Below are 24,960 nucleotides of genomic sequence, written 5' to 3' on the forward strand. Positions count from 1 at the left end.
ATGCGAGCACTAGTGCTAATACTGCCAGGACAGGGAGGAATATGAACAAGAGGAGGATGAAGAGGTAGACATGGATGACTGCGTGATGGTAAGACACGTTTGTATTATGGAGCAGCTGGCTCTGATGATTTATTAATGTGTTTCATGTATTGGGGTGTAGTTGTTTATAGCTTGGGAATTTACATTTACTATCACCGGGACTATCAAAAGTTCTATTGCGCGTGCATGGGCGCATGGGCGCGCGCACCTCCCTTCCGTGGGCCGCTGGTGGGTGAAACTGCCAGGGCCGTATTTTGTTCCCAGTCCGTACAGGAAATAACACACGGTGTCCCTCACTCACACACACACGGTGACGCAGTTTAGTCCTCGACAGATAAAAAGTTAAAGTCTCTGAATGAAGCTTTCACGAGTTCCTCCAACATGTTTGTGTTCTTCAGCTCACAGAGAGAAAACAGACTCAGAGACTCTGACTGTAATATAAAGATAAAATGTATGTTGACCCTGACTCACACTGCTGCTGCCCTATTATTTTAGCACTACACTATTGAAAGTGTTGCAGTGAAAACACCAGTAGAAGATTCTCGTCTGTAATCTATTCTCTGACTGTAATATGAAGATAAAATGTGTGTTAACACTCACCCTGACTGACTGCGGCTGTTCTGTCGACTCAAAATGGAGACTAAACAGTTTACTTTCACTTTTAAGGTTCCTGGCTTGGCAACGAGGGGGAGGGGGCTCTTCGTCCACAACAGTGAAAATCAATGTTAACATCGAAAATAAAATGTATCGTGAAAAACAAAACTAATTACGAATTAATATCTCGCGCGTTTTCTAAAATAAAAATAAATAAATAAATAATAATAATAATAATAATATTATCATTATTATTATCATTATTATTAATCAATTATAATTATTATTAATTTTGACGTGGTTTTAACACCACTATTCCACCTGGAGATGCGGGAGTCTGGGAACTGCAAACCACCGACGAGCACAGTGACAGTGTCGATTACTGTCAAAAATAAACGTAATTGTCAACAAATCGTCCAAAAGTGCATATTGTCGTCTTTATATCTTAGTCATAAAAGTATGTTCCCACAAAACAACTCATGGGTGGATCAGTCTGAGGTGATTGTTCACACCGAGCGAGCAGCGTCCAGGTTAACTTGTGACGCTTGTTATCGAGTATTTCTGTCATTCCACACTCCGCTCTAACGAGGTAAAGCGCTAATTTCTTACCGTGGTCCTCTCCGAATATCAGCCCAACCAACATCAGCAGGCACACAAACACGAACAGACCCTCCAGAGCTGTCGGTAGCAGTTTAAACCCCGACATGTTGGACACAGTGACAGTAAATGATGACAACCTGCGGATCACAGCGAGGTGGGACTGTGGATGAGAGTCCAACACCCCCACCACCACACCCACCACACGGTGTCGGTGTGGTGTTTACAGTTCCACTCAGGGTTGGAAGGTTGGCAATGTTACTGTAAAAATGTATTCCAGAGTTTCTAGTTACCTGTTAAAACTGTAGTCAGTGATGTGGTACAAGTATACATGGGCGCAGCGGACGCGGGGTACACTTCCCGTATCTGTGCCCTCTGTCCCCGCACTTTTTACAACCATTACAACCATTCAATTCATTTTTAACACGTGGAAACGCGTTTTTCCGAGCCGCCTGTGAACTACCCTGCCCCGCCTGCTAACGGAGCAGGGGTTGTAGCTGATTCCGTGGTGTCAGCCTCAACTCCTGCCCCGAGCAGGCGGAGCAGGAGTTGTAGCTGACCGTCAACTACAACCCCTGCGGGCAGGTGGCACACCGCAGTGTAGTTTTGATTTCTGTCACACTGACTCACACAAATGTCGATTTATTCAGATCTTGTTCAGCGTGTTCAGCAAATCAGCCCAGAGGCAAAACAACTTTAGTTTTCTCCAAACAAACCGTGTAAGATAATATTTAGCTAAATGATGACTCATAAATAGATGTCATTCAATATATAAAGTTAAGCTAGTTAACTTATTGTTAACTGTTACCTATGTTAAATCGCTTGCTGGGTGCAGAGGTGGTAGTAACTAGTTACATTTAACGTTATTCCGTTACATTTACTTGAGTAACTTTTTGGATAATTTGTACTCTTAAGAGTTGTTTTACTGCAAAATACATATTACTTTTACTTGAGCAATATTATTCTAAAGTACTCTTACTTAATATATGTAAGAATATAAATGTATTTATGTTCCTTTGACTATGTTATTTTTGTAAAGATTTAATTTATTTTGTGGTAGTTAAAGTTTAAAATACATGAATTTGCTGATAATTTTTTTTTGATTGAATGATTACATTAATGTTCTTATTTGATGAATAAATCAGACGTTACTCGCTACTCAAAAGTTACTCAGTACTTGAGTAGTTTTTTCACCAAATACTTTTTTACTCTTACTCAAGTAATTATTTGGATGACTACTTTTTACTTCTATGTAAGTAATATTGTTCTAAAGTAACAATACTCTTACTTGACTACAATTTTTGGCTACTCTACCACCTAGGAATAAACCTAGTCCTTAATTTCTGCACAGATGTTGTGCTCTCTATTGTTTTGCACATATTTTTTTAAAATGTTTACACAATAGAAAGAGCCGGGTGAGAGAGGAGACAGTGGACCAGAGGCCAGCAGCAGCAGGAATGAACAGGGAGGGTCTTCACAGCAGGTGAGGACAAATTATAACCAACGTCTCTGTTATAACTGGCCGAGAGAAAATATCGATGGCATAAAAGGGACCTTGAGGTTAAATTCTACAACATTTTCACTACTTCTACTGTATTCCTAATTCTATTTCAAAATGTTGCTTTTCACATATTATTTAATCTTTATTGCCACAATAGAAAGAGGCGGGTGAGAGAGGAGACAGTGGACCAGAGCCCAGCAAGGATGATCATGCAGGGTCACAGGTGAGAAGAGAATATAACTAGCTGAGAGAAAATATCGATAGCATGAAAGTGACTTTGCGATTAATTTCCACAGCTATGTCACCACTACTATTCTTAATTCTATTTATACATTTTGCTTTGCACATTTATTATCTATATAATTGCAGGAGAAATTATAACTGGCTAAGGAAATGTCTATAGGATAAGAGACATTAAGATTAGCATTTCCACAGCTATTTTAGAACGAGTCTTATTTATACTCTAACATGTTATTGTCTGAGTTGCAACAGGTAGCACAGGGAGAAGGTCATGTGTCAGGGGAGAGACCAGGCTGCAGCACTGACAGTCAGGGAGAGGCTTCAGACAGAGATACAGCAGAGGATGGATCTTCTGTGGCCACTTTAGAACCACATCAGCCAGATCCTAAGACCGTTGTGTCTCAGACGTTGCAGATAAAACTCTTCGGCCATGTCCACACGTACCGAAACGATCTTTTTTTCCTCCGTCTTCCTCGGCATCGTTTCAAGACTATTTGCGTCCAAACGGATCCACTGAAAACGCTGTAGTTCATATTCCAGGCTTCTAGGTGTCGCTTGACACTCACCAAAAACGGAGAAGAAGAGACGGAGCAGGCCGAGGAAGCTTGCGTGCTGTTTAGAAACAGACAGTAGAAGAAGAAACCGAACACAACAAGAAGAAGATGAAAATGGCGAGTGCAAGGAAACCAGAATCGTTTGTGTGGACCGATAATGAGGTCGAACTGCTGCTGCGACACACACTCAACTACAAGGTGAGTAAGTTGCAAGAAACACAAACACGAGCATGTAGTCCGCCATTGTTGTTGTTGTGAGACGTCGCGGGGTTCAGAGGTCGAAGGCAAGAGGTCGAGGGGCGGGGCGATGGCGTCATCGTTACGCAAAGTATGCAGATTCACCGTCCACATGAGAACACAAGGGCTGCGTTTTTGGATTTTTCCACCTTGAGACCAGCTTTCTAAAAAGTGCGTTAACAGGATCTGCGTGGATGATCGACCAAAACGATGCACAACATGTGCAAGGGCGGTTCTAGGGGGGGGGCCAGCAGGGGCCAGTGCCCCCGTAACTCTGAGTCTGGACCCCCTGTGGCCCCCCTGACAGGGAGTCTGCATTAATAATACAATGACAGATTTCTTGTAATGATTTTGTTTTGAAGGGAAAGGCAGAAATAAAGTGTCTCAGCAGTTTACTACCCAATCAAAATTGCTGAAATTGTAAACACTGCTTTATCTGAATGAGGGATTATCTTTTTTTCCGGGTTGTATGTGCCCCCTAACATAAAAGCCGGCCCCAACCTGGCCCCCCTATTAAAACTGGTCTAGAACCGTCACTGACATGTGCGTTTACACTAAAGAGCGTTTCTGTATGGACGGGGCCTAAGATTTCAGAGACAATGATATCAGGACTTCCCTCTGCTTCGTTTCATCCCAGGTGTTGAAGGATCATTGTGCTTTTACTATCGCAAAGCATCTGAAAAGAAAACATCACAGCTTGCAAAAAACACAGAGGATACATTCATGTCCACTGGTTTTAAAAACTGGAAGAAGGGCCGTGAAAGGTTTTCATTACATGCTCGATCAGAATGTCATAAAATAGCCTTAACAACGCAAATCTATGAGACTAGATCAGTGGATGTGCAACTGTCTAATGTACAGGCAACACAGCAAGAGGAGGCACAAACCTGTCTGTTAAAAATGGTCTGTGCTGTGCAGTTCTTGGCAAGGCAGGGTGTAGCTCTAAGAGGGCATGACGACAGTGAAGGAAATTTTGCACAGCTATTGAAATAGAATCAGAATCATAAAAACTTTATTGTCCCCAGCAAAAAGCAGTGGAAATTAGAAAAAAAAACAACACAAGTTTAAAACACAGTTAACATAAAAACAGCAACACAATCAAATCAAATAAATACAGTATACAAAAATAAATACAATATTTTGAGGATGACCCTGATCTAAGGAAATGGCTGAGTTCCTGAATTGACTATACATGCCCCCAAGTTCAAAACGAGATCCTGAATTTATTGAGCCTCTCAATCATTCGTGAAATTGCAGAATAACATCAGGTCGCTTCCACAACTGCAGTTTTCTGTGATTATGGATGGAAAACACGACGTGTCAGGAAAGGAGCAGGAGGCAGTATGTGTGATCATGATCTGATAGTTCATGAAGAATTTGTTGGCATGTATGAAGCGTCTGTGACTTCAGGAGAAAACCTTGCAAAGGTTTTTATGGATGCACTGCTCCGTCTGAAGGTGTCAGCCACTGGGTTGAGAGGGCAAGCCTATGATGGTGCTGCAAACATGGCAGGGATAGATTCAGGAGCACGGACGTTATCAAGAAGCATCAACCTCTGGCTCCTTATGTACATTGCAGGGCCCATTGTGTGAACCTCATCACCCAACATGCCTGCACAGCCTCTTCTGTTGTTCGTGACTCTTTGCAGTGGGCTCATGAACTGGGAGTTCTGTTCGGCCAGTCAATGAAAATGAAGTCCATTTTTCAGGATATTGCAAAAGCAGAGAGCGGGCCAGCCCAGTCTATCAGGCCCTTGAGTCCCACAAGGTGGACTGTACGTACAGGTGCCATTCATTCACTACTGAACCAGTATCAGCCTGCTTGCTTGCTTTAGAGGAAATGGCATCTGGTAAGTCAGATTCAGCCAGCAGGGCAAATGGCTTGCTTGAAAGACTGCAAAAGGGTAATGCAGTTCTTGGTCTTCTGCTTGCCTTGGAGGTTACACAGGAATTGGAGTGCCTCAATAAGTCTCTTCAGAGTCGTGCACAGACAGTTGATGGTATGCTTGCTGCTGTCACTTGTTAAAGAGAGCATAGCTGAAGAAAGAACACCTGAGAGAGTTCAAAGTCTCTACAACAAAGCATCACAAATGTGTGAAAAACTCAACCAGTCTCCAGTGGAACAGCCTCGGGTCAAAAACCCTCCCAAACGCCTGGCTGGTGAGGCTGCTGCCCATGTTCCTCCCTCCTCAGTTGACTACTTCAGAACAGAATTTTTTCAAGGTTCTGGACACTGTTAGTATGCAGATGATGATGTTTTGCTGCAGTACCCAGAAGTGTACAGACCTTCTCTTCAAGTGCAATTAGCAATGTTCAAGTCCAAGTGTGACTTTCAGTCAAGCAGTGAAGCTGCAAGGAATGTTGCCAGAAGTCGGGGTCTCTTTGAACAAGTAGAAGAAGTTGTGCGGTGGCTTCTTACTGTGCCTGCCTCCTCTGCTGAGGCTGAAAGAAGCTTCAGTGGTCTTCAGAGGTTAAAAACCTGGATCTGAAGCACAATGTGTGTCATATCCACAAAGATGAACTGGACAAACTAAATAGGAGACAAATTGCTCAGCGATCAGTGTCCTGATATGTACGGGATATGTTGCGGGAGGCTTCCTTATTCCTACATGATAGAGGATTCAGAGAAACTGGCCTATCACAGATAGATATGTATATTTGATTCATTTTTTTCATTTATACAGGTCTAGCCCCCACACAAACATTCAATCACAGTTATTTAACTGTAGAGGATCATCAACAAAGAGACTTTTTGTGAACTGTTATTTTATTTTGATTATATTATTGTTTCTGCTGAGGTCTAAAAGAAATCTAGAACTGATAATATGAGGAAAGGTGCAATTGAATGCGAGAGGATGATCAATCACTCAGTAGACCTCTGAACAATTTGTCCCTCTCACTTCTGAAATGATGGCTGCGCCCCTGCAAGTATCACAATCCAAAGTAATGTAACTAATTTACCTTTGGATTACTTCAGTTGTTACAGACTGAGCCTGATGCAAAGATGCAACAATCTATTACATTTTGATGAAGACGTATTGTATATGTGTATTGTAACACGTGTATTTCTTGTATATAAAAGTCTCTATTGTGTTAGCATGGGTGTAAACTGTGTATGTGTAGGACAGTAGATGTAAATACTCACATTCTTTTTTTTCCTACTCACTAAACAAACTGCTGTGTTGTGGATTCATGATTAATGACAAACATTAAACTGTAATGTTTTATTGACTCTGCTGTGATTCAGCCGGCTTTCATTTCACCTTTAGATCAGTGTTGAAATACTCTGTTACATGTTATGACAAAGAAAATGGCAAAAATTCCAAGGTTAATCTAAAACTATATGCAGCAGCATCACCGCTAACTGCTGCTCTCTATACTCTTAGCTGTAGCTATCCTTGGCTGTAGTGACTGAGGAGGTCACGTTAAATCAGGACACAGCTTTGGGAGGCGTAGCGTCGTTCCTTATGAAAGTGCTGCTCAGTGGCGCTCTGAAGCCAAAGAACTCGACTTTCTGAGTATGAAAATACCTGGAGCTTCCATATTGTGTGGCCCATAGAGAGTCGAAGTCACATGACCTTATTTCAGAACAACTTTGTATGGTACGTATCATGTAGTTTATTGTTTTACTACTTCATCTACCTTAACATGGAGCCAACTGGGCTCAGAAAAGGTCATAAAGAAGATGAAAATCACAATAATAACAGTCCACCTGTGACACTGATGGCAGATTAGAACAGAATATATCAGACTCGCTGCATCAGGGAGAAATATCACCTTTATTTAATTCAAAAAGGAAAATATCAGGATGATGCTGATAATGCCTTATTATTATCATTAGCAGAACATTCTGGTGTCATTATTTAAAAGCTGAAAGAAGCAGAGGACATTAAATTATGCTATACAGATACAGAAAATGTATCAAGTGCAATTCTTGTTTTTTTAAATAATTATTTTTTCCCTTCTTTTTAAACTTATTTAAAATCTCTTTGACCTCCTCGACAAACAACCTCATGAATGCAATGACAATAAGCGAATGTAGCAAATGAGCAATAGCTGATAACTCTGACTTGTATGACAGTAACAGTAAGTAAAGAAAAACATCTGCATCTGACCTGTCCTAACCAAGTTACTGTACCATCCTTTACTTTTTCCAGCGAAAAACAAGAGTAATACTACATTTCATTAACAACAAGTAGACGTACGAAACAGTTCAGAGCGTAGAAAACGGTTTTACATCATACAATCGGACATTGTATCGACAAACGTATCTGACTATTTTCCAATATATACTTGATTTATTGAGCTCAAACAAGAAAGATAACCAGTGCAGGTAAAAATAAAAGTAAAGGTAAAATGAGCTGACATAATCACATTATCACTAAAGAACCCCTGAACGCCAAACAAGACGTGTTTATATGCATTTTAAGGATTCGGATTGGATCAGCGGTTTAAAGCTTAATACACTTTTGACAAAATAGCTTTTAATGACAGCTGACAGCTTTCAGTGCTTTCAATGTGTTGTGCTCCATGCACCATTAATGGAGAGTTTTTGGTTTAATTGGCTATCAATAATAATTAATGATTATCAGGGATAATTATTAATTATGATAAATATTAAGATCCAGTTTGCATTTGATCACCACCCTTGAAGAAGGGAAAACATCACAAATTTACCAAATCTGTCTCATAAAAAGGTAGTAAACTGTTTATAACTCTGATTAATAGTTAACTTCGTAACTACAACCACATTTACCAGAACAGCCGTAATGCTTGAAGCATTTTTGAGCTTTTGACAGTGTAGAGGTTGGCAACATTCACTCTTGTACAATATTAAATAGACAGCAAGAAGGTTCAAAGGCCTTAATTTAACACAAAGATGAAAACAAACAATCTAACGAACATGTACTATATACAGGTGTGTGTGTGTGTGTGTGTGTGTGTGTGTGTGTGTGTGTGTGTGTGTGTGACGTGATGCCCAGTTAGAGAAGACGGTTAGTTGCATGCAAATACCCTGAGTCTGTGAAGCAGCATTCAACCTCAAATTAGCCGTCTATGAAAGCAAACTACCAATAACCTGACCTGAGATCACAATAACACCAAAACAGTAAAAAAAACACACTGATTGAACACATATGCATCACATCAACCAGAGTTAAACTCCTGTGCTTAGTCGTGCTATGCAAAGCATTCAGGCCCAGTTCAGCAATACCAGTCTATGGAGAAAAGGTTCTGGTGGTTCCTTTGCTGATGAGCCAAGCAGGAGAAGATTGTAATCCCAGTGTTGAATGCTGTTCTTGCTGTGCAGGAAGGCAGAGGAGGAATCAGTTCGCTCTTTTCCTTTGCAGGGATAGCAGCTCAGTGCTAACTTGCTTGGTGTTCCTCAGTCGCAGCTGCTGGTGGAAACTGATCTGAAATACTGGCAGGACCTTTTCTTGCTGCAGTGAGGAGAAATTCTTTGGACCTGCAGAAGAGTCCAGGAGAAGAGTACTGGAGGACAGGCAGCCCCGTGGGAGAGAGGTGGAGAAGAGAGAACGAAGGAAGCAGCTGCAGTTTTGACCATCTGGTTCGAGGGTAATCTGTCACCCTGACCAATAGGAGGAGGAGTTAATGTTACAGATGTGGTTTAGATTGTGACATTAAAGATGATAATGTGCACACACACCAACACACCTTTACAACAGAAAGCTGTCAAACAATCACTATCTCTGGAGGAACTTTAGATGAACCGTTTTCATTCTGATGGTCACCTGCAGAAAACAAAAGAAAAGTCTACATTAAATAAAATAATAACATACACTAAGTATAGATTACATCTGAGACCTGTGGTTCTGTAGCAGGATGTTTCCAGAACTGTCCTGCCACTCAGAACATTTTGAATAATCACCTGTAACTCCAACCAGCAGTGGTATTTCATTTTTTAGATCATCAGAGGTGGTAGTTGGTTCTGGATCTGCAGCTGAACCTGTGATTCATAGAACCAAAACAAGCGACAGGTCATGATTTAGCATGAACAGCATCTAAAAGATGTGTTATTACCAGGCACCAGTTAAATGTGTGGGTCATATTCTTTTCCACAAGAGGGCAGTATAAGCTTGACTGCAGCTGTTAAATGAAGGAGAAACATGCAGAGAAAACTCCACAGCTGCCACAATGTTGTGAGGAACAACTTTTATATTACATAGAAATGATTGTGGAGGCCAACAAAAGATTCTGTGTGATGTTTCAAAAGTCTGATTGCATTTAATGGATCTTTCACTTCTACTGTTATTCTATTAGGCACTGTTTTTTTTTTCATTTAACTCCCTGAACACAATATTTTGCATATTTTTTTTAATTTCACTAATATGTAATACTCTTTATCATCTTTACCTGGGACCAGTGTGTCAGCCAGGCTTTCTACCTTTTGAGCAGAAGGGAACACCTCGGCCCTTTCTCTCTGTTTTCTCTGCTCATGTAGCACCAATTATAAAAGGTATTTTCATTTTCCTACTGAGGGCCATCCCTCCAGCAGTGAAGCTCTTTAACAGACATCAGTGTCTTGTCTCTCTTTTAAAGAAAGCTAACACTGATCTCAGAGTGTTGAACTGTTCCTTTAAAGGTTACAGCTGGAGATATTCAGGCCAACAACACACACAACAGGAGCATCACACCTGCAGATTTGGAAAACTAGTTGAGCGTATATTGTTTTACATCCTTTCCTGCAGCCAGCTAAATGATACATCCACAGACCTTGTTCATGGTTCCAGTAAGAACTATTTTATTTCCGTATCACCAGACAGAAGAAAGCGTGCTTCTACTCATGGACACGAGATTAGCTGTTTATCTAAAGTAACCAGCTGGTGATTTTTGTAACGAGACATTGCTGTTGAGGTTTTCAAATGTTTTTTGTTTTTTTTTGCCACTTTAAGCACCAAAATCTCAACAATATCTGAGAGAAGGTAAATATCTCTATGGCCCAAATCTGCAAAACTGTGTAACGAATACCAAAACTATCGAGCTGAATAACAAGCACTAAAGTTAGGTAAAGAAATAGTTTTCTTTGATTTGGGGTGAACTGTATGGAAAACTGAGGGGCCAGTGAAGATTTTTAATTTTTTGGGGTGATTATCTGGTGATCTACTTTCTGAGTCTAATCTAAATTGTTTTCTCTCCTGTGTTCATGACTTAAGAAAAGGTGGAAAAAACAGTTTTGCCACAATCATGTCATGTCTGTAATGTGTTTTCCCATCTGTGAAAACATGTGAGCAAAAAGTCCCCAGGAGAATTTTTCTTCGCTCATGTACAAAGCTGAGTGGGAGGAAAAAAAATCTGCAGAAATAAAAAATAAAACATGTATGATGTGTGAAACAAATCAGAGTTTTGGCAGGAAAAAAAGTTTTTGTAAAACTCATTTGACCAGGTGCATCACTACCTCCTTCATTACTGTATGTTAGCAGGTCATGTAACATTACAGTCCTGTCTTAGTTTGGATGAGGAATGTGTTATAATTGCTCCAAATTGGCAAGAAATCTGCTAATTATCAGCAAATCAGTTCAAGCAGTAACATTTGATATTATCATTCTGATATACGAGCATCTTCATGTTACATCATAGTTGATGTTATAATGGTTACAGTCAGTTTCAGTAGTTTGAGTATTTTTGTGTTTTCTTATGTTTCATGTTCAAGGTGCTGTTATTACACCATCAGCAGTAGTTTCCATGTGGCTCCAGCAGGGGGAGCACACAACTGTTGAGGGAGAGCTCAGTTTCACATGTTCTTCTAACTAAAACTTTTTCCCCTGGTTTGTTCTCAGATGGAACAAAGAAATAAGGAACTTATAAATATTATCCTGGCAAACCTCCTGTGTTGATATGTGTTGATCCAATACATAACATGAACTTACCTCGATTAAAGCCGACTGTGATGCGCTTTGTAGCTCTAAGCCCAAACAGTACTGCAGCAAGAACTACAGCAAGAATTGCAGCTCCTAAAACAAATGCAAAAACTAGCCATCCAACGGCCACTTTGGTGGTTTGGTCCTCGACGAGTTTCTCTGAAACACATCACAAAGAGTTCACGTTAAACTCAAAGTGTTACTGATTATCATGGACATCACACTGAACATAGACTACACAGAACAACATTTAAAAGGTGTTTAAAACACTTTAAACTTATAACACATGCAGAATTAAATTCATTTGATGAGTAAAACATCAAGACAAAAATCTCACCACAGATAAACGCGTAGATCTCGGCATTAATCTGATGACTAATTTCCTCCTGAGTGACCACACAGCGGTAGCGTCCTGTCTTGGTCACAGTGGTGTTGATGGTAACGTAGTAACGACCTCCTCTCTCTGAGACCTGAGGCTCCTCAGCAGGAAGGATGTTTCCAGAGCTGTCCTGCCACTCCACTTTAGGTTCTTGAGACGCTCCTCGAACTTTACACTGCAGCAGAGACCAGTCCTTTGTTTCATCCAGTATTGTGATGTACGGCTCTGGAGATGCAGCTGTGAACATAACAAAAAATAAAAAATATTTTAATGTAGTAACGACATGTTTTTGTGTTTCTACCCTCACTGGCTGTGGCTGTATTGTAAATTAGCTCAACACTACAAACCAGTCCAACCTCATGAAACGTCATATTCCATCTTGTGCATCACACTCTTCAAGAATTTAAGAAGTCAACTGGCTGAAGAGCTTTTACCTATCGACCTTCTTTCTTCTGAAATACTCTCTCATAAAGCCTTTATATTTAAACTTTGTGGCCCCCTTGTCGTCTCTCTCATGGATCATTGTTGATTTATTTAGAGATGGACACAATACATCCAAAAGTATCTTGTTATAAATGACAAATATTTGCATATCAAATCAAAATAAGAACCCTGGCATATGAATATGTATTTAGAATAAAAGCAATTTGTAATTCAAAAAATACAAAAAGACTATCATCATATTTTAGACATTTGTTAGCCAAAATATGGTTAATATATGATAGACCACTGAGGCAGTGTCATCAGCTTTAACTACAAACCGCACCATGGCGTACTCATGTAATGCAGTAACAGTCTGAAAGTGAACATGTTGATGGGTGTTGCAGCTGGTTGGATCCAAATGCAAGATGGTCTCTTGTTTATTGAATTAATTAATTAATTAACAAACCATTAATGTTTAATTATTGAACAAAACTAAAGTAAAAGTGGCAACCCTTGACTGTAAGGCACATTCCTTAACATTTGTTTATACAGTCATAAGTTTTAACTAACAGTTAATTAAAAAAACAATAAGCATTAAGTAACTTAACAAATGTCTTTGTTTACATTTATTAAAAGGACCAACGTGTTAATTAAGGCATTACTAATATTAATATATGGTTGTTAAACATGTAAACGTGTATGTCCTGTCATTTCTTTAACTGTTTAATTGTGTATTTAAGGCTAATAAATGTCCATGAAGAGGTTTTCTTTCCTTTATTTCATGTAAACACAAATGTCTTTACTGATAGCCAAACTAAATATTATAGTGCAGTTTAAACTGTATCAGCATCACTGAAGTTGATTTACACAAACTTCTTGAAATGAATGACATGACATACTTGTTAACAACTTTATCAGTCTATACTAATATTAGTAACTTAGTTAAAGGGATATTCCGGTGTAAGTTTAATCCATGGTCTAAATCACCGTGAAACTGTGTTAGACTCCCTTTCAAGAGATCAAGTTAGCAGACCGCTAATTTACGGAGTTTTATCAACCTCAGAAACGACCGCACGACAACAATACACTGCAGTAAATGGATCCAAATATAAACCGCCACCAAAAAGCCACAAATAATGCTCAGAACAGCACCAAACTTCAGCAACAGTACAAATAGGGTCTCAGCACATAGTCCGGGGCATCTAACCTTTCTGAGGATGCTAAAGCTACGTATGCTAGCGCTCTGCAAACTGTATCTCTCGAGGGGGGGGTCCTACTCGTTGTCAAGGTGTGTTAGAACATGGATTATATTTACATCGGAATATCCCTTTAAGTGTTACCTTTTAAGTTTTTACTGCGGCTCAATTCAATTATGGATCACAGCTTAATTTTGATCACATTTTCATAGAATCATTATACAAGAAAAGCATCTTTCAACTTTAATTGTAATTTTAAATAGTGGTAATGACTTTTTGTCATAAAAGGCTTTTGGGCCTTTTGGATCGTGACTCAGTCGAGTCTTAAGAGACGATCAGGAGAAATCACTGGCCTGAGTTGATCGATGATGTCACAGATTTCTAGATCTGCAATGTGTGCTACAACTTTGTGACCCAGAATCTGAGTATCATTCAAAACGTTAGACACAATACTTCATATAAACACACTGCACGTTTACTTTTACAGGTTACTGTCAGGTTATGGTCCAAGGTTTCTACTTGAAATGGGCTAAAATGTCCTTTCACTTCGAAAATAGCGTCACTCTATAAACACCAGTTCTACGTATTCTAAGCTGAGGGAATAAATTATACATACATGCAAACCTGTTCTTCTTGTAACAATGAATTGATGCCACCGAACAAAGCCGTGCAGTTACAGCAGTTACAGCATGCTGCAGAAAATTTAGAGTAATAATATTGTTGTCTGTTTGCACAGATGTTCTTGCTCTGACTGAATTAGTGAATGTGTTTGTAGTGTTCTCTGGCTGTTTATCCTCTCTAGCCAGCCTTAAGACAACTGCAGAACATTAATAGTTCTGTAGGCTGTATTAACTAGTGGCCTCTGACATTTACTAAATATCAGGTGGACCAGAGTGAACGTTGTGTTGGTGTCTGAACAGCTGATAAACACTGCAGATGTAGAGATCAGTAACATCATCATAATCAGGACTCATCACCTATTAATCCTTCTGTCTTTAAATATATCAGGATAAAAATGCTTCATTGTGACATCTAATAAAATAATTGATTAATCAAAGCTGATTCCATGAAGTGATCAGCTGACATGATGTTGGTTGGTTCCTCTGCTCATGTCAACCTGCTGCACTATGAGAACAACACGTCTACATGGAGTTACTGGATCAGAACCTTTGAATGATACTGAGGCACAGAGAGCTGTAGCACACCTTACAGGTACAGAGATCAGTGACATCATCACTCACCTGGGATTTCTCCTGATCGGTCTCTCAAGAGTTGTTCTAAAGGACAAATAAGAAGATTAGTTTTTGTGACGTGAACAGGCGATATTATGAACTTGTCATATGTGATTACTGGATTAATTTTTCAACATGAGCAGAGGCGCTGATTCACACAACAAAGGCCACATATCTAATGAGGAGCTGCATTCTTAAACTATCATCTACTAATTAAATGGATGACAAGATGTGTCAGAATCTCTCTTGAACTAAGCAGGAAGAAGTAATTAGGCAGCACTCCACTCATCAGTTTCACATTTCATTTTTTAACCATGTTGCAGATTTAGAAGATTGAAACCACAAGCAGCAGTTAGTGCTGGTTAGCTTAGCTTAGCATAAAGACTGTAAGCAGGGGAAACAGTTAGCATGGCTCTGTACAAAGGTAAAAAAAAAAGCTCTTGTCACACTATGGAGCAGTATTTCTATGAGTGGGTCACTGTGCCTGAGAATACAACAAATCCACAGTGTTTCACATACAGGTGACCTACCAGAGTCCTGCTGCTGGCAGCATGTAAAGCAGAGAAGAAGAAGAAGAAGATACAGACACCAAGTTACAAACATGCATGTAAACACTGCAGCATATAAAATAAGCGTTGAACATGTATGCCAACACTGAACTGATGTTTGTTTACAAGATAAATCAGGAGTGGTTGGAGCGTGCAGGAGCAGCAGCACCTGTATTAAACACCTGAGCTGAGATCACAGGCAGACTGGTTAGTAGTGCTGGGCGGTATATCGGTTCACACCGAATACCGGTGTATATTTTCCTTATGATATGAATTTTTAATATACCACCATACCGGTGTACTTGATTACACAACGTTCGGAACGCTGCGCTGCGCGACACTGTTTCAGACCGGACACTTTTCAGTGTTGGGCTTCTAAACAAGCACGGTCCGACTGCGAGGGTAAACAGAAGTGCTCTGGTGTTGCGTTAGAGTGAAGATGGATAGTATAGACATTGCAGATCATGATTTCATCCGCGGACGTCAAGATGAACAACTGGACAGCTGCTGAGATCCAGGAGATGCTAGCGTCTCCTCGGTCTCTGTAGCTGTTTGGTTGTGTTAGCTTGTTGTTGTAGCAGCAAGCTGCTAACGGTCGCTACTTTCAAATTAAAAGCCCCCCGCTAAGAACCCAGTTCTGAAGTCCAATGGGATGCAATGTAAAGCTCTTATTTTGAAGACAAATTCGACCTGCTTCCTGTTAGCTGTCTGTTGCTTGAGGCAGCTAATGGGGGGGGGGCTTTTTGGGAAAGAAGGAATATTACACCTCGGTTTTAGAAAGACAAGGCGGCAGAGTGCAGCCTTTACCTGGCTGCAAATGTGCCTAAAAGGGACTAGTAATCCCTCTCTCTCACACCTGATTATGCATGAAAAAAAAAATACCGTCATATACCGTGAAACCGAATTTTGAAAAATACCATGATATACATTTTTGGTCATACCTCCCAGCACTACTACTTAGAGAGCAGAAGAAGAGCTGCAGCTTCTCCACCAAACAGAGACAGAGAAGGAAAACTTGCAGGTTATTGATTTGAGCAGCTTGTTAGGAAAGAAAGAAGAAAAACCCATGAGAAAATATGTTTACATACACACATTGAAACAAGTCTAGTGAGCAGACATGGGCGATCTAGTTTTCTTTCTGGTTTTTCATTCATATAAGAGCTTTTCCCAAAAAAACTATCTTTAATGCAATATTGTGTTTTAATGGTGCAAACAGAGAAACTGATCAGCTACGTCTGGTGTAATAATGTACAGAGCATCCCAGCATTGAGAGAAAAAAGAACCAATCACCATCCCTAAAGATAAGTCTGGTGTCATTCTATATTTTCCCATCAAATATTAAAAAACACAACATCATGTTTGTTCATCTCTCAATACTCTCTAACTTCTCTACTCTGGCACTCAGTGTGTTTACATGACACTCAAGAAAACCGAATTACTGTGTTAGTCCGACTATGATCAGATTTTTAAGATGCATGTATACACCTTAGTCTGACTAAAATCAGACCGGATCAGATTTCTCATAGTCGGATTAAAACACCCAGATTATTCGATTGATAGTCGCATTACTCCTGCATGTATACGTTCCATCAGATTGGATTCAGATTTTGTGTTCTGCACAGGCAGGGTACAGCGCCACCTAGCGTACCGGGTATGACATGCTGTCAGGACAATAATCCGATTTTCTCACCGGCATGTATACTCGGATAATTGCAGTTGTCCGATCGAGCAGCAGAGTCGAACTATGGCTGTAATCTGACTAAGCTGTGCATGTAAACGTACTGAGTAACTCTCATCCTCGAGCACACTGAAGATGTAAATCTTCAAAAAAAATATTTTTGTCTCACCTCAATCTCATTTTTAAAGAACACAGGGATGCTCAACAAACACACCAACTTATATTATTGGTCAATGGCTGATAAAAACACTGAATAAAGCTGATAATCTGAAGCTAAATTGTTTTAGCAGAACGCAGCATCTACACACTCAGAAGGTGGTGATACACACCTATAAAGCTACACATGAAGAAGAAGACTAGTGAGCAAAAACTGTCAGAAAAGTTATCTTATCGGCAGGTAATTATCTGTTTCACTATCAGCTGAAAAAAATCAGTCTGTAACTTCCGTAAGAATCAAAAGTTTTCAAATGTATCTCTAAGTTAAAAAGATATTGTAGATGTAGAGAACATGACAACTATCAGAGATTATCAGGTGTCAACAGGTGTAACTGATTGTAACAGGAGACTAAAAGGACTCAGAAGAAACAACGGTCAAACCTCCAACAACAGCTGGAGATCTTATCATACAGCAAATTAACTGTTTAATGAAAATACTCACCAACAACAAGCTGAATGTTGAAGGTTTGACTCGGCTGAAGACGTGGAAAAATGCAGCTGTAGATCCCGCTGTCGGCCATCTTCACATTCTGGATCTTTATGGAGGCGTTGCCGTTCATCAGTTGATCTTGAAAATGTGAGACTCGACCTTTGAACTGCTTATCTTGACCTGTGCGGCCGTTATTGTAATGAAGTCCTGAATCATACATGAACACCTCCTTCTGACCATCTTTCTTCCAGTCAAACAGTTTTCCTGTGATGTCTTCCTTGGTGCTGATCAAACAGGGTAAAACAGCATCACTGTCTTCTTCCACGACCACTTTGAAACCTGGACATGAAAAAAAAGGATATTTAATCATGATGTTCAACAGAGAGCTGACAGGTGAAAACATTTGCTCTGAAACTCCAGATTATAAGCATGTTAGTTAGTAATCTAATTATTTATGGCTTTCATTGTTCCTCCACATATCATCTGCTTAGGGCCGAGTGATAAAATGATCTCAATCATTTTCAAGATAAATGTTTCCACTCGAGCTAGAGTTTTCAACGGGTCCGGTCCGGCCCGGCCCGACAAACCCGACCGGACCCGCAGGTTCGGGCCTAAAAAATACGCAAATGATCCGGGTCGGGTCAGGCCTCGGGCTTCCCATATTTTCTAAAACACATTTCTTGCAGGTTGTAAATTATATATTGTTTGTTGTCAATCATTGCTGTTCACGTGTGATGAAGAGTCAGTCTGGCTGCTGCTTCATGGGGAGGAGCAGACACAGACCTGACGCCGCTGCGTAAAGTTACGATAACAAGTGTATGAGGAAAACAATGCAGGCGCGCAGGGGGTCGGATTCGGGCCGACAATTCATGCTGGTGTGTCGGGCTGCGTTGGGTTCGGGTTTAAAAACCCGTGGGCCAGGTCGGGTCGGGTCGTAATTTTCAGGCCCGTTGAGAAGTCTAACTAGAGCTGAAAAGTGTTTATGTTTTATTACGTGTTTCTGGATATCTTATATATACATATATATACACATACTATCGGCCTTAAAAATCCTTTATTGGTCGGCCTCTAGTATCTAAAGATATGATGCCTATAAGCACAAAACATGGCTTCAAGAATCTAATGACTGGAAAAAAAACCCAGGAAAAACATTCTAATCATGCTGCTATCGATCCAAGTCATGTATATCAGGGCTCCAGACTAACTATTATTACACCAGGAGCACAGTGACCTCAGACTGAACATTTTAGAAGTACAATCACAAAATGTAAGGGGTGCACACTGTAAAATCAACATGCAAAGCAAATATTCACATTTCCTCTCATTAGTATTGCTGATAAATACTTTGATAATAAATTCAGAAATAACGTGTAATGTGTTGTTTTAAATTCTCTGTTACATTTTATTGTGAACTTTTGAAGAAGCAACATAAGATAAATAAGATATACAGACAGAACCATTACTGTTATTACAGTACAATATTAATGAACATACATTCAGAAATCATAATTACAAATCTAAGTTCAGAAATGTAAACTAATTATGTGCTCAGTAACCTTCATATCCCTTCACAGTACACAGACCACAACTTAACAAACACTTTAAATGTATGTAATATTTGGTAAAGGGTGGTTCTTCCATGGCAATGAAAAAGGCCGTGTTAAATTAAAATATTAATTAGGCCTCCTCAGCAGCGCATTGATTAACAACCTTTAGCCTTCTAAATGCTGCTGACAGTGGAGTTGCACTTTGATTGGAGTACAAGTCACAGCATATTTTATGCTTTAGACCAGCACTGTGTTTGACCAATGTGTCATGTTTTACCTCTGAAGTGTCAGCATAACTGGAAAATGTCGAGTTCCCCACATGTTGCGGGTATCGACTGCAAAATTTTCAGTTCATGGAATCCAACTCTCTGAGACCTTAACCAGTCGAATTCACACAGCCATTTTTCACAAAAACAGAATTTTCTGCCCTCTTTCGCTACACTTGTGTCTCAGACTCGGACTCATCCTCTAAGTTAGGATTTGACTCTGGCACACTGCTAAGATTATCGGGAGGAAAAAAAGCGTCCAGATTGAGTTCCGCCATTGTTCGCTGAAAAAGTGAAACCTTCTCCTTCTGCACTCGGAACATGTTTAGGACCCGCCCCCTCCACACATTAGACACTTACAGTGCCATTCCCCATTCTTGCCCCTCTCACACACATTGGCTGCCATCTGTAATTCCAGATTCTTTGACGCGCCCCTTCCATGTACTTGTGGTCGCACACGCATACGGAGCCCTTGAGTTGACATGGATGGTTACTGAGACAATAAGTAGCGTGCGTGCAAGATAGTAATTCATTCTGTGTAATTCACACAGAAAGCCGGCGCTGCGTGTTTTCAACGTGTTCCCCAGGTGTTCCCCAGTCAATATAAACCCGCGGACAGTTTATAATCATATGGATGCTGTTATAATGTGTATTGATTGAGATCCTGACCCACTAAACATCCTGGAAAGTGACGGAGTGAAGTTTTTCTCGCTAAATGACATAATATTACATAATCACCATCAGTAAACAGGACGCTCTCTGACTCTGTGACTCGCGGGGACGGAGGCTGTTTTCTGGGGGAAAGTTCCCTGAAGTCTCGGTCAGGAGGGCTGACGGTCACTGTGATTTATTTCATCACAAACATTCTGTGAGTTTTTCACCGGTGACAGACGCTGTTTTTCGGGCAGAAATGTGACGAAGAGTCAGTAGGACAGACAGGACGACAGACGCTTCTCCACATAGTGTGGTATTTTTTCCCTCATAAGTTGCCAAAGACAGTTACAGTTACTGCGTTACTTTTGTTCGGTCCTGTAACGTTGCTCTGTGGGACATTTCTCTGTATTTAAATGAGTGAAGGACCTGTGTAGTTATCAGACTGTCAGACTGACACGCCCTCGCTCCGCGCCTCCGGATTATCCGTTCACACTGGGACGGCTCACCAGTGATGCGGCCCTGATACTACCTCCAGAGGCGGATCAGCGCCGGAGCGAAATTCCCCCTCTCCACATCTGAAACTTTCACACAGAGGAGGGTGCGGAGAATTGGCACAGGATACATGATGTGAAATATAACGTACAGTAAAAATAAAACACAGTAAAGTACATGCAGTAAAACTCTGTCTGTTATCACCTGCTGCACACTGTTTCTGTTTCAGGCTTCACAGCAGCTCATTACTGCCAGTTAGAGAAAAGAGATGAACACTGAGCTTGTTAATAAATATTCACTGTGTCAGTCAGAATTATGAGAGAAAGGGAGAACTCATGAGATACAAGAGTCATAATACAAGAATCTGGTGGAGTTCGATTATGATGTGATTTGAAGTTTACAAGAATGTTATAGTGTCTGCTAATTATTAATTATCTTCATTATTGTGGCATTAAATTATTACAGATGTTGCGGTGAACGTATTACTGCTCTCACAGGAGTATTTAGGACCTACTGTAAAAGAATCAGGTGGAGTTTAATCATGAAAGTTTGGTTATAAATTTATTTTTTGTGTAACTGACTGTGATATCTTACTGATAATCAGTTAAAAAGCTGTGTTGTAAGAACAAGAGATTAATGATAGAAGCAGCTGATGTTGGTCAACAAAGGAAAACACGACAAAAGAAACCTTTACTGGACTTTAATGTGGTGATTTCATAATTTACAAGATGTCCCTGAATGCATCATGAAATGGACGTTCAAGAGAGGAGGTAAACACGTTTGTTCATCAGCTGCAGAGAACAAGAAGTAACACACAGTCCCTCATTCTCTCTCTCTCTCTCTCTCTCTCTCACACACACACACACACACACAGAGGCGGTCCTGGCTAGATTTACGCCCTGGGCGAACCATCACTTGCCCCCCCCCCCCCCCCCCCCCCCGCCTCTAGTCCTTCCAGAAAAACACAGAGTGTTTTTGTGATTGTTGCGGGCAAAAATCCTTGATTATGCAGCACGTTTTCTTAAAAAATGCGATGAAATATGCGTGATATTTATGCAATTTTGTGCGATGAAATTGCGGTAACTCCCAAAATTTGTGGTTTGATAATAAAAAGAGAGAAAAAAAAAGTGATTCCCCCAACACCCTGTTCTCACCAGGCTACTACCTTAATGTAAAGAGTCATTTCTTATTACTGCCTATGATAAGCAGCATACTACATCACAGAAAGTGCTGCGAATATTTAAGTTCTTGTTTTATTTCAGACCTTAATAAACACATGGCTCAAACTTACAAAACATTGATGAGTCAAACAAGTTCTGTAGCTTTACAAAAGGAATATGCTACAACTTCTGTCAAAATGAATAAAGAAAATGAAAATAAATAAATAAATGTGTGTTTCCTGTTTTACAGAGGTAGCTGTACAAAACAGACATCTTCTGTTAAAATAAGTGCTTCCAATGTACAAAGTGCTTCTCTTACTGTACCGTACATTTACATTTACTAATATACTTACAACTGGAAGGTTTTTGAAACTAGTATGATTTTTTTGGTTGGCAAATGAGACTGATTTGCGGGCTTCATCGTGGCTTCATCGCTTTTTGATGATGTTCACGTCGCGTAATTACGTCACTTCATAACGTTTCCATGGCAACAGGGGAAAATGGCTGCTCTTGTGTGAAGCAAACGCAACATTTTTCAACTTTCTGCTGAGATATATGTGACTTTTTTGCAACGAAAATTATGAAATTATGCAAGCCCCGCATATTTTGCGCGGAAATCGGCAATTTATGCAGCGAAAGTGCGGCGTATTTGAAAAAATGCAGCCCCCGCATAAATATGCGGACTGATTATGATTTGAATTATGCGATCGCATAATCGCGTTTTTCTGGAGGGACTGCCTGACACACACAACCTGTATGACTCTGAGCAGCAAGTTGAGGTGACAATGAGGGCGGCCCAGCGCCCACTCCACTAAGGGAAATGAGCGGCGGTAGTCTAGAAAACTGGCGATTTTTTTTTTTTTTTTTCGTGAGTGCGTGCGCCCTCACATTGATTGCGCCCTGGGCGGTCGCCCACATTGCCCATAGCAAAAACCGGACCTGCACACACACACGGTGACGCAGTTTAGTCCTCGACAGATAAAAAGTTAAAGTCTCTGAATGAAGCGTTCACGAGTTCATCCACCATGTTTGTCTTCTTCAGCTCACAGAGAGAAAACAGACTCAGAGACTCTGACTGTAATATAAAGATAAAATGTGTTAGCACTCACCCTCACTGACTGCTGCTGCCTGTTCGACACAAAATGGAGTCCGAACAGTTTACTTTCACTTTTAAGGTCTTTGCCCACACAAAGAGGGGGAGGGGGCTCTTCGTCCACAACGGTGAAAATCAATTTTAGCATCGAAAATAAAATGTTCAATTAAAAACAAAACTAAGTATGAATTACTATCTGGTGCGTTTTATATAAAACAACAACACATCCATGTCACCTCCCGGGCGCCGTACAAAACCACAGCAACACATGACAAATAAGTTTGTATTGAAAAATTAGATACTTTAAAAGTTATTTATGTATTTTTAAGTTACATTTTTTTCTCTCCATGTCTTTTTAATTATTAAATAATATTTATTTAAATATTAAAGTGACGTGTTAATAAAACTACTCAGGTTTATCTTTACGTCAGCAAACCGAACAGCTCTGCACCTGCAACTCGTTACATGATGTGCAATGTAACGTAGCCTACAGTAAAAAGAAATAACACAGTAAAGTACAGAACAGTAAAAAACTGTCTGTTATCACCTGCTGCACACTGTGTCTGTTTCTGTTTCAGGCTTCACAGCAGCTCATTACTGCCAGTTAGAGAAAGAGATGAACACTGAGCTTGTTAATAAATATTCACTGTGTCAGTCAGAATTATGAGAGAAAGGGAGAACTTATAAGATACAAGAGTCCTATTACAAGAATCTGGTGGAGTTCGATTATAATAATTTGATTTGAAGTTTACAAGAATTTTATAGTGTCTGCTAATTATTAATTATCTTCATTATTGTAGCATTAAATTATTACAGATGTTGCGGTGAACGTATTACTGCTCTCACAGGAGTATTTAGGACCTACTGTACAAGAATCAGGTGGAGTTTAATCATGAACGTTTGATTATAAGTTTATTTTTTGTGTAACTGACTGTGATATCTTACTGATAATCAGTTAAAAGGCTGCGTTGTAAGAACAAGACATTAATGACAGAAGCAGCTGATGTTGGTCAACAAAGGAAAACACGACAAAAGAAACCTTTACTGGACTTTTATGTGGTGATTTCGTAACTTACAAGTTGTCCCTGAATGCATCATGAAATTAACGTTCAAGAGAGGAGGTAAACACGTTTGTTCATCAGCTGCAGAAAACAGGAAATAACACACGAGCTGTGTTCCGATATTCACACTTCCATGAGTACACTTAAACGTAGTACACTATCCGCACTTACTAAGTATGCAGATTTCAGCAGGTGGGTGTTGTTCCAAATACTCCGTGGTGCACTTACCGGAAATTACGATTGCGACATCCGCCGCGGCTCGTCACCTGCCAAAAACATCCCGCTTTGAACGGTGAACAAAAGACATCTACGACTTTACTTTTTAACAATTACAATCCTACAATCCTGCAATATGGCTCCGCTGCAGGCGCTGTTGTCTCGGTAGCTATTTAAAAAAATCAGAGCGGAGCGCCTCTGCCTGGCTCCGCTTCTTCCGCTACGTAGACAAGATGGCGGCCGTTGAGTGCGTAAAGTGTACATCGTTGCACACTCAGCGATTTTGCCGTTATGAGGGCAACATCGGGGTCCTTTTAGCACACTTCTTTTCGCCGCGATCGATTACGGAACACCCTACGTACTCAAACTAAGTATAGTAAGTACGGGAAGTATGGATATTGGAACACAGAAACGGTCCGGTGTCCCACACTCACACACGGTGACGCAGTTTAGTCCTCGACAGATAAAAAGTTAAAAGTCTCTGAATGAAGCGTTCATGAGTTCCTCCAACATGTTTGTCTTCTTCAGCTCACAGAGAGAAAACAGACTCAGAGACTCTGACTGTGATTTAAAGATAAAATGTGTTAACACTCACCCTGACAATCAATTTTAGCATCGAAAATAAAATGTATCATGAAAGACAAAACGAATTACGAATTACTATCTCGCGCGTTTTCTAAAAAAAATGAAATAAAATAAAAATAAAAAACACATCATGTCACCTCCAGGGC

The 24,960-nt window shown here is 40.1% G+C and overlaps 2 protein-coding genes across 2 annotated transcripts in view; one reads left to right on the forward strand and one right to left on the reverse strand.

Moving 5' to 3' along the window:
- Positions 1 to 24,960, forward strand: part of LOC115582774 (dedicator of cytokinesis protein 3-like) — a 391,011-nt gene that overhangs the window by 117,410 nt on the left and 248,641 nt on the right. The window lies entirely within an intron of this gene.
- LOC115583253 (V-set domain-containing T-cell activation inhibitor 1-like) overlaps positions 1 to 24,960 on the reverse strand; it is a 42,046-nt gene that overhangs the window by 16,487 nt on the left and 599 nt on the right. The window contains exons 2-5 of the mRNA XM_030419898.1: positions 17,753 to 18,079; positions 14,878 to 14,913; positions 11,976 to 12,254; positions 11,648 to 11,797 (exon numbers count right to left, since the gene is read on the reverse strand). Of these exons, the coding sequence (XP_030275758.1) occupies positions 11,648 to 11,797; positions 11,976 to 12,254; positions 14,878 to 14,913; positions 17,753 to 18,079 (792 nt within the window). The remainder of the gene's footprint in view (positions 1 to 11,647; positions 11,798 to 11,975; positions 12,255 to 14,877; positions 14,914 to 17,752; positions 18,080 to 24,960) is intronic.

The sequence above is a fragment of the Sparus aurata genome, chromosome 6 (assembly GCF_900880675.1).
Source record: "Sparus aurata chromosome 6, fSpaAur1.1, whole genome shotgun sequence".
In the NCBI taxonomy this organism is placed as follows: domain Eukaryota; kingdom Metazoa; phylum Chordata; class Actinopteri; order Spariformes; family Sparidae; genus Sparus; species Sparus aurata.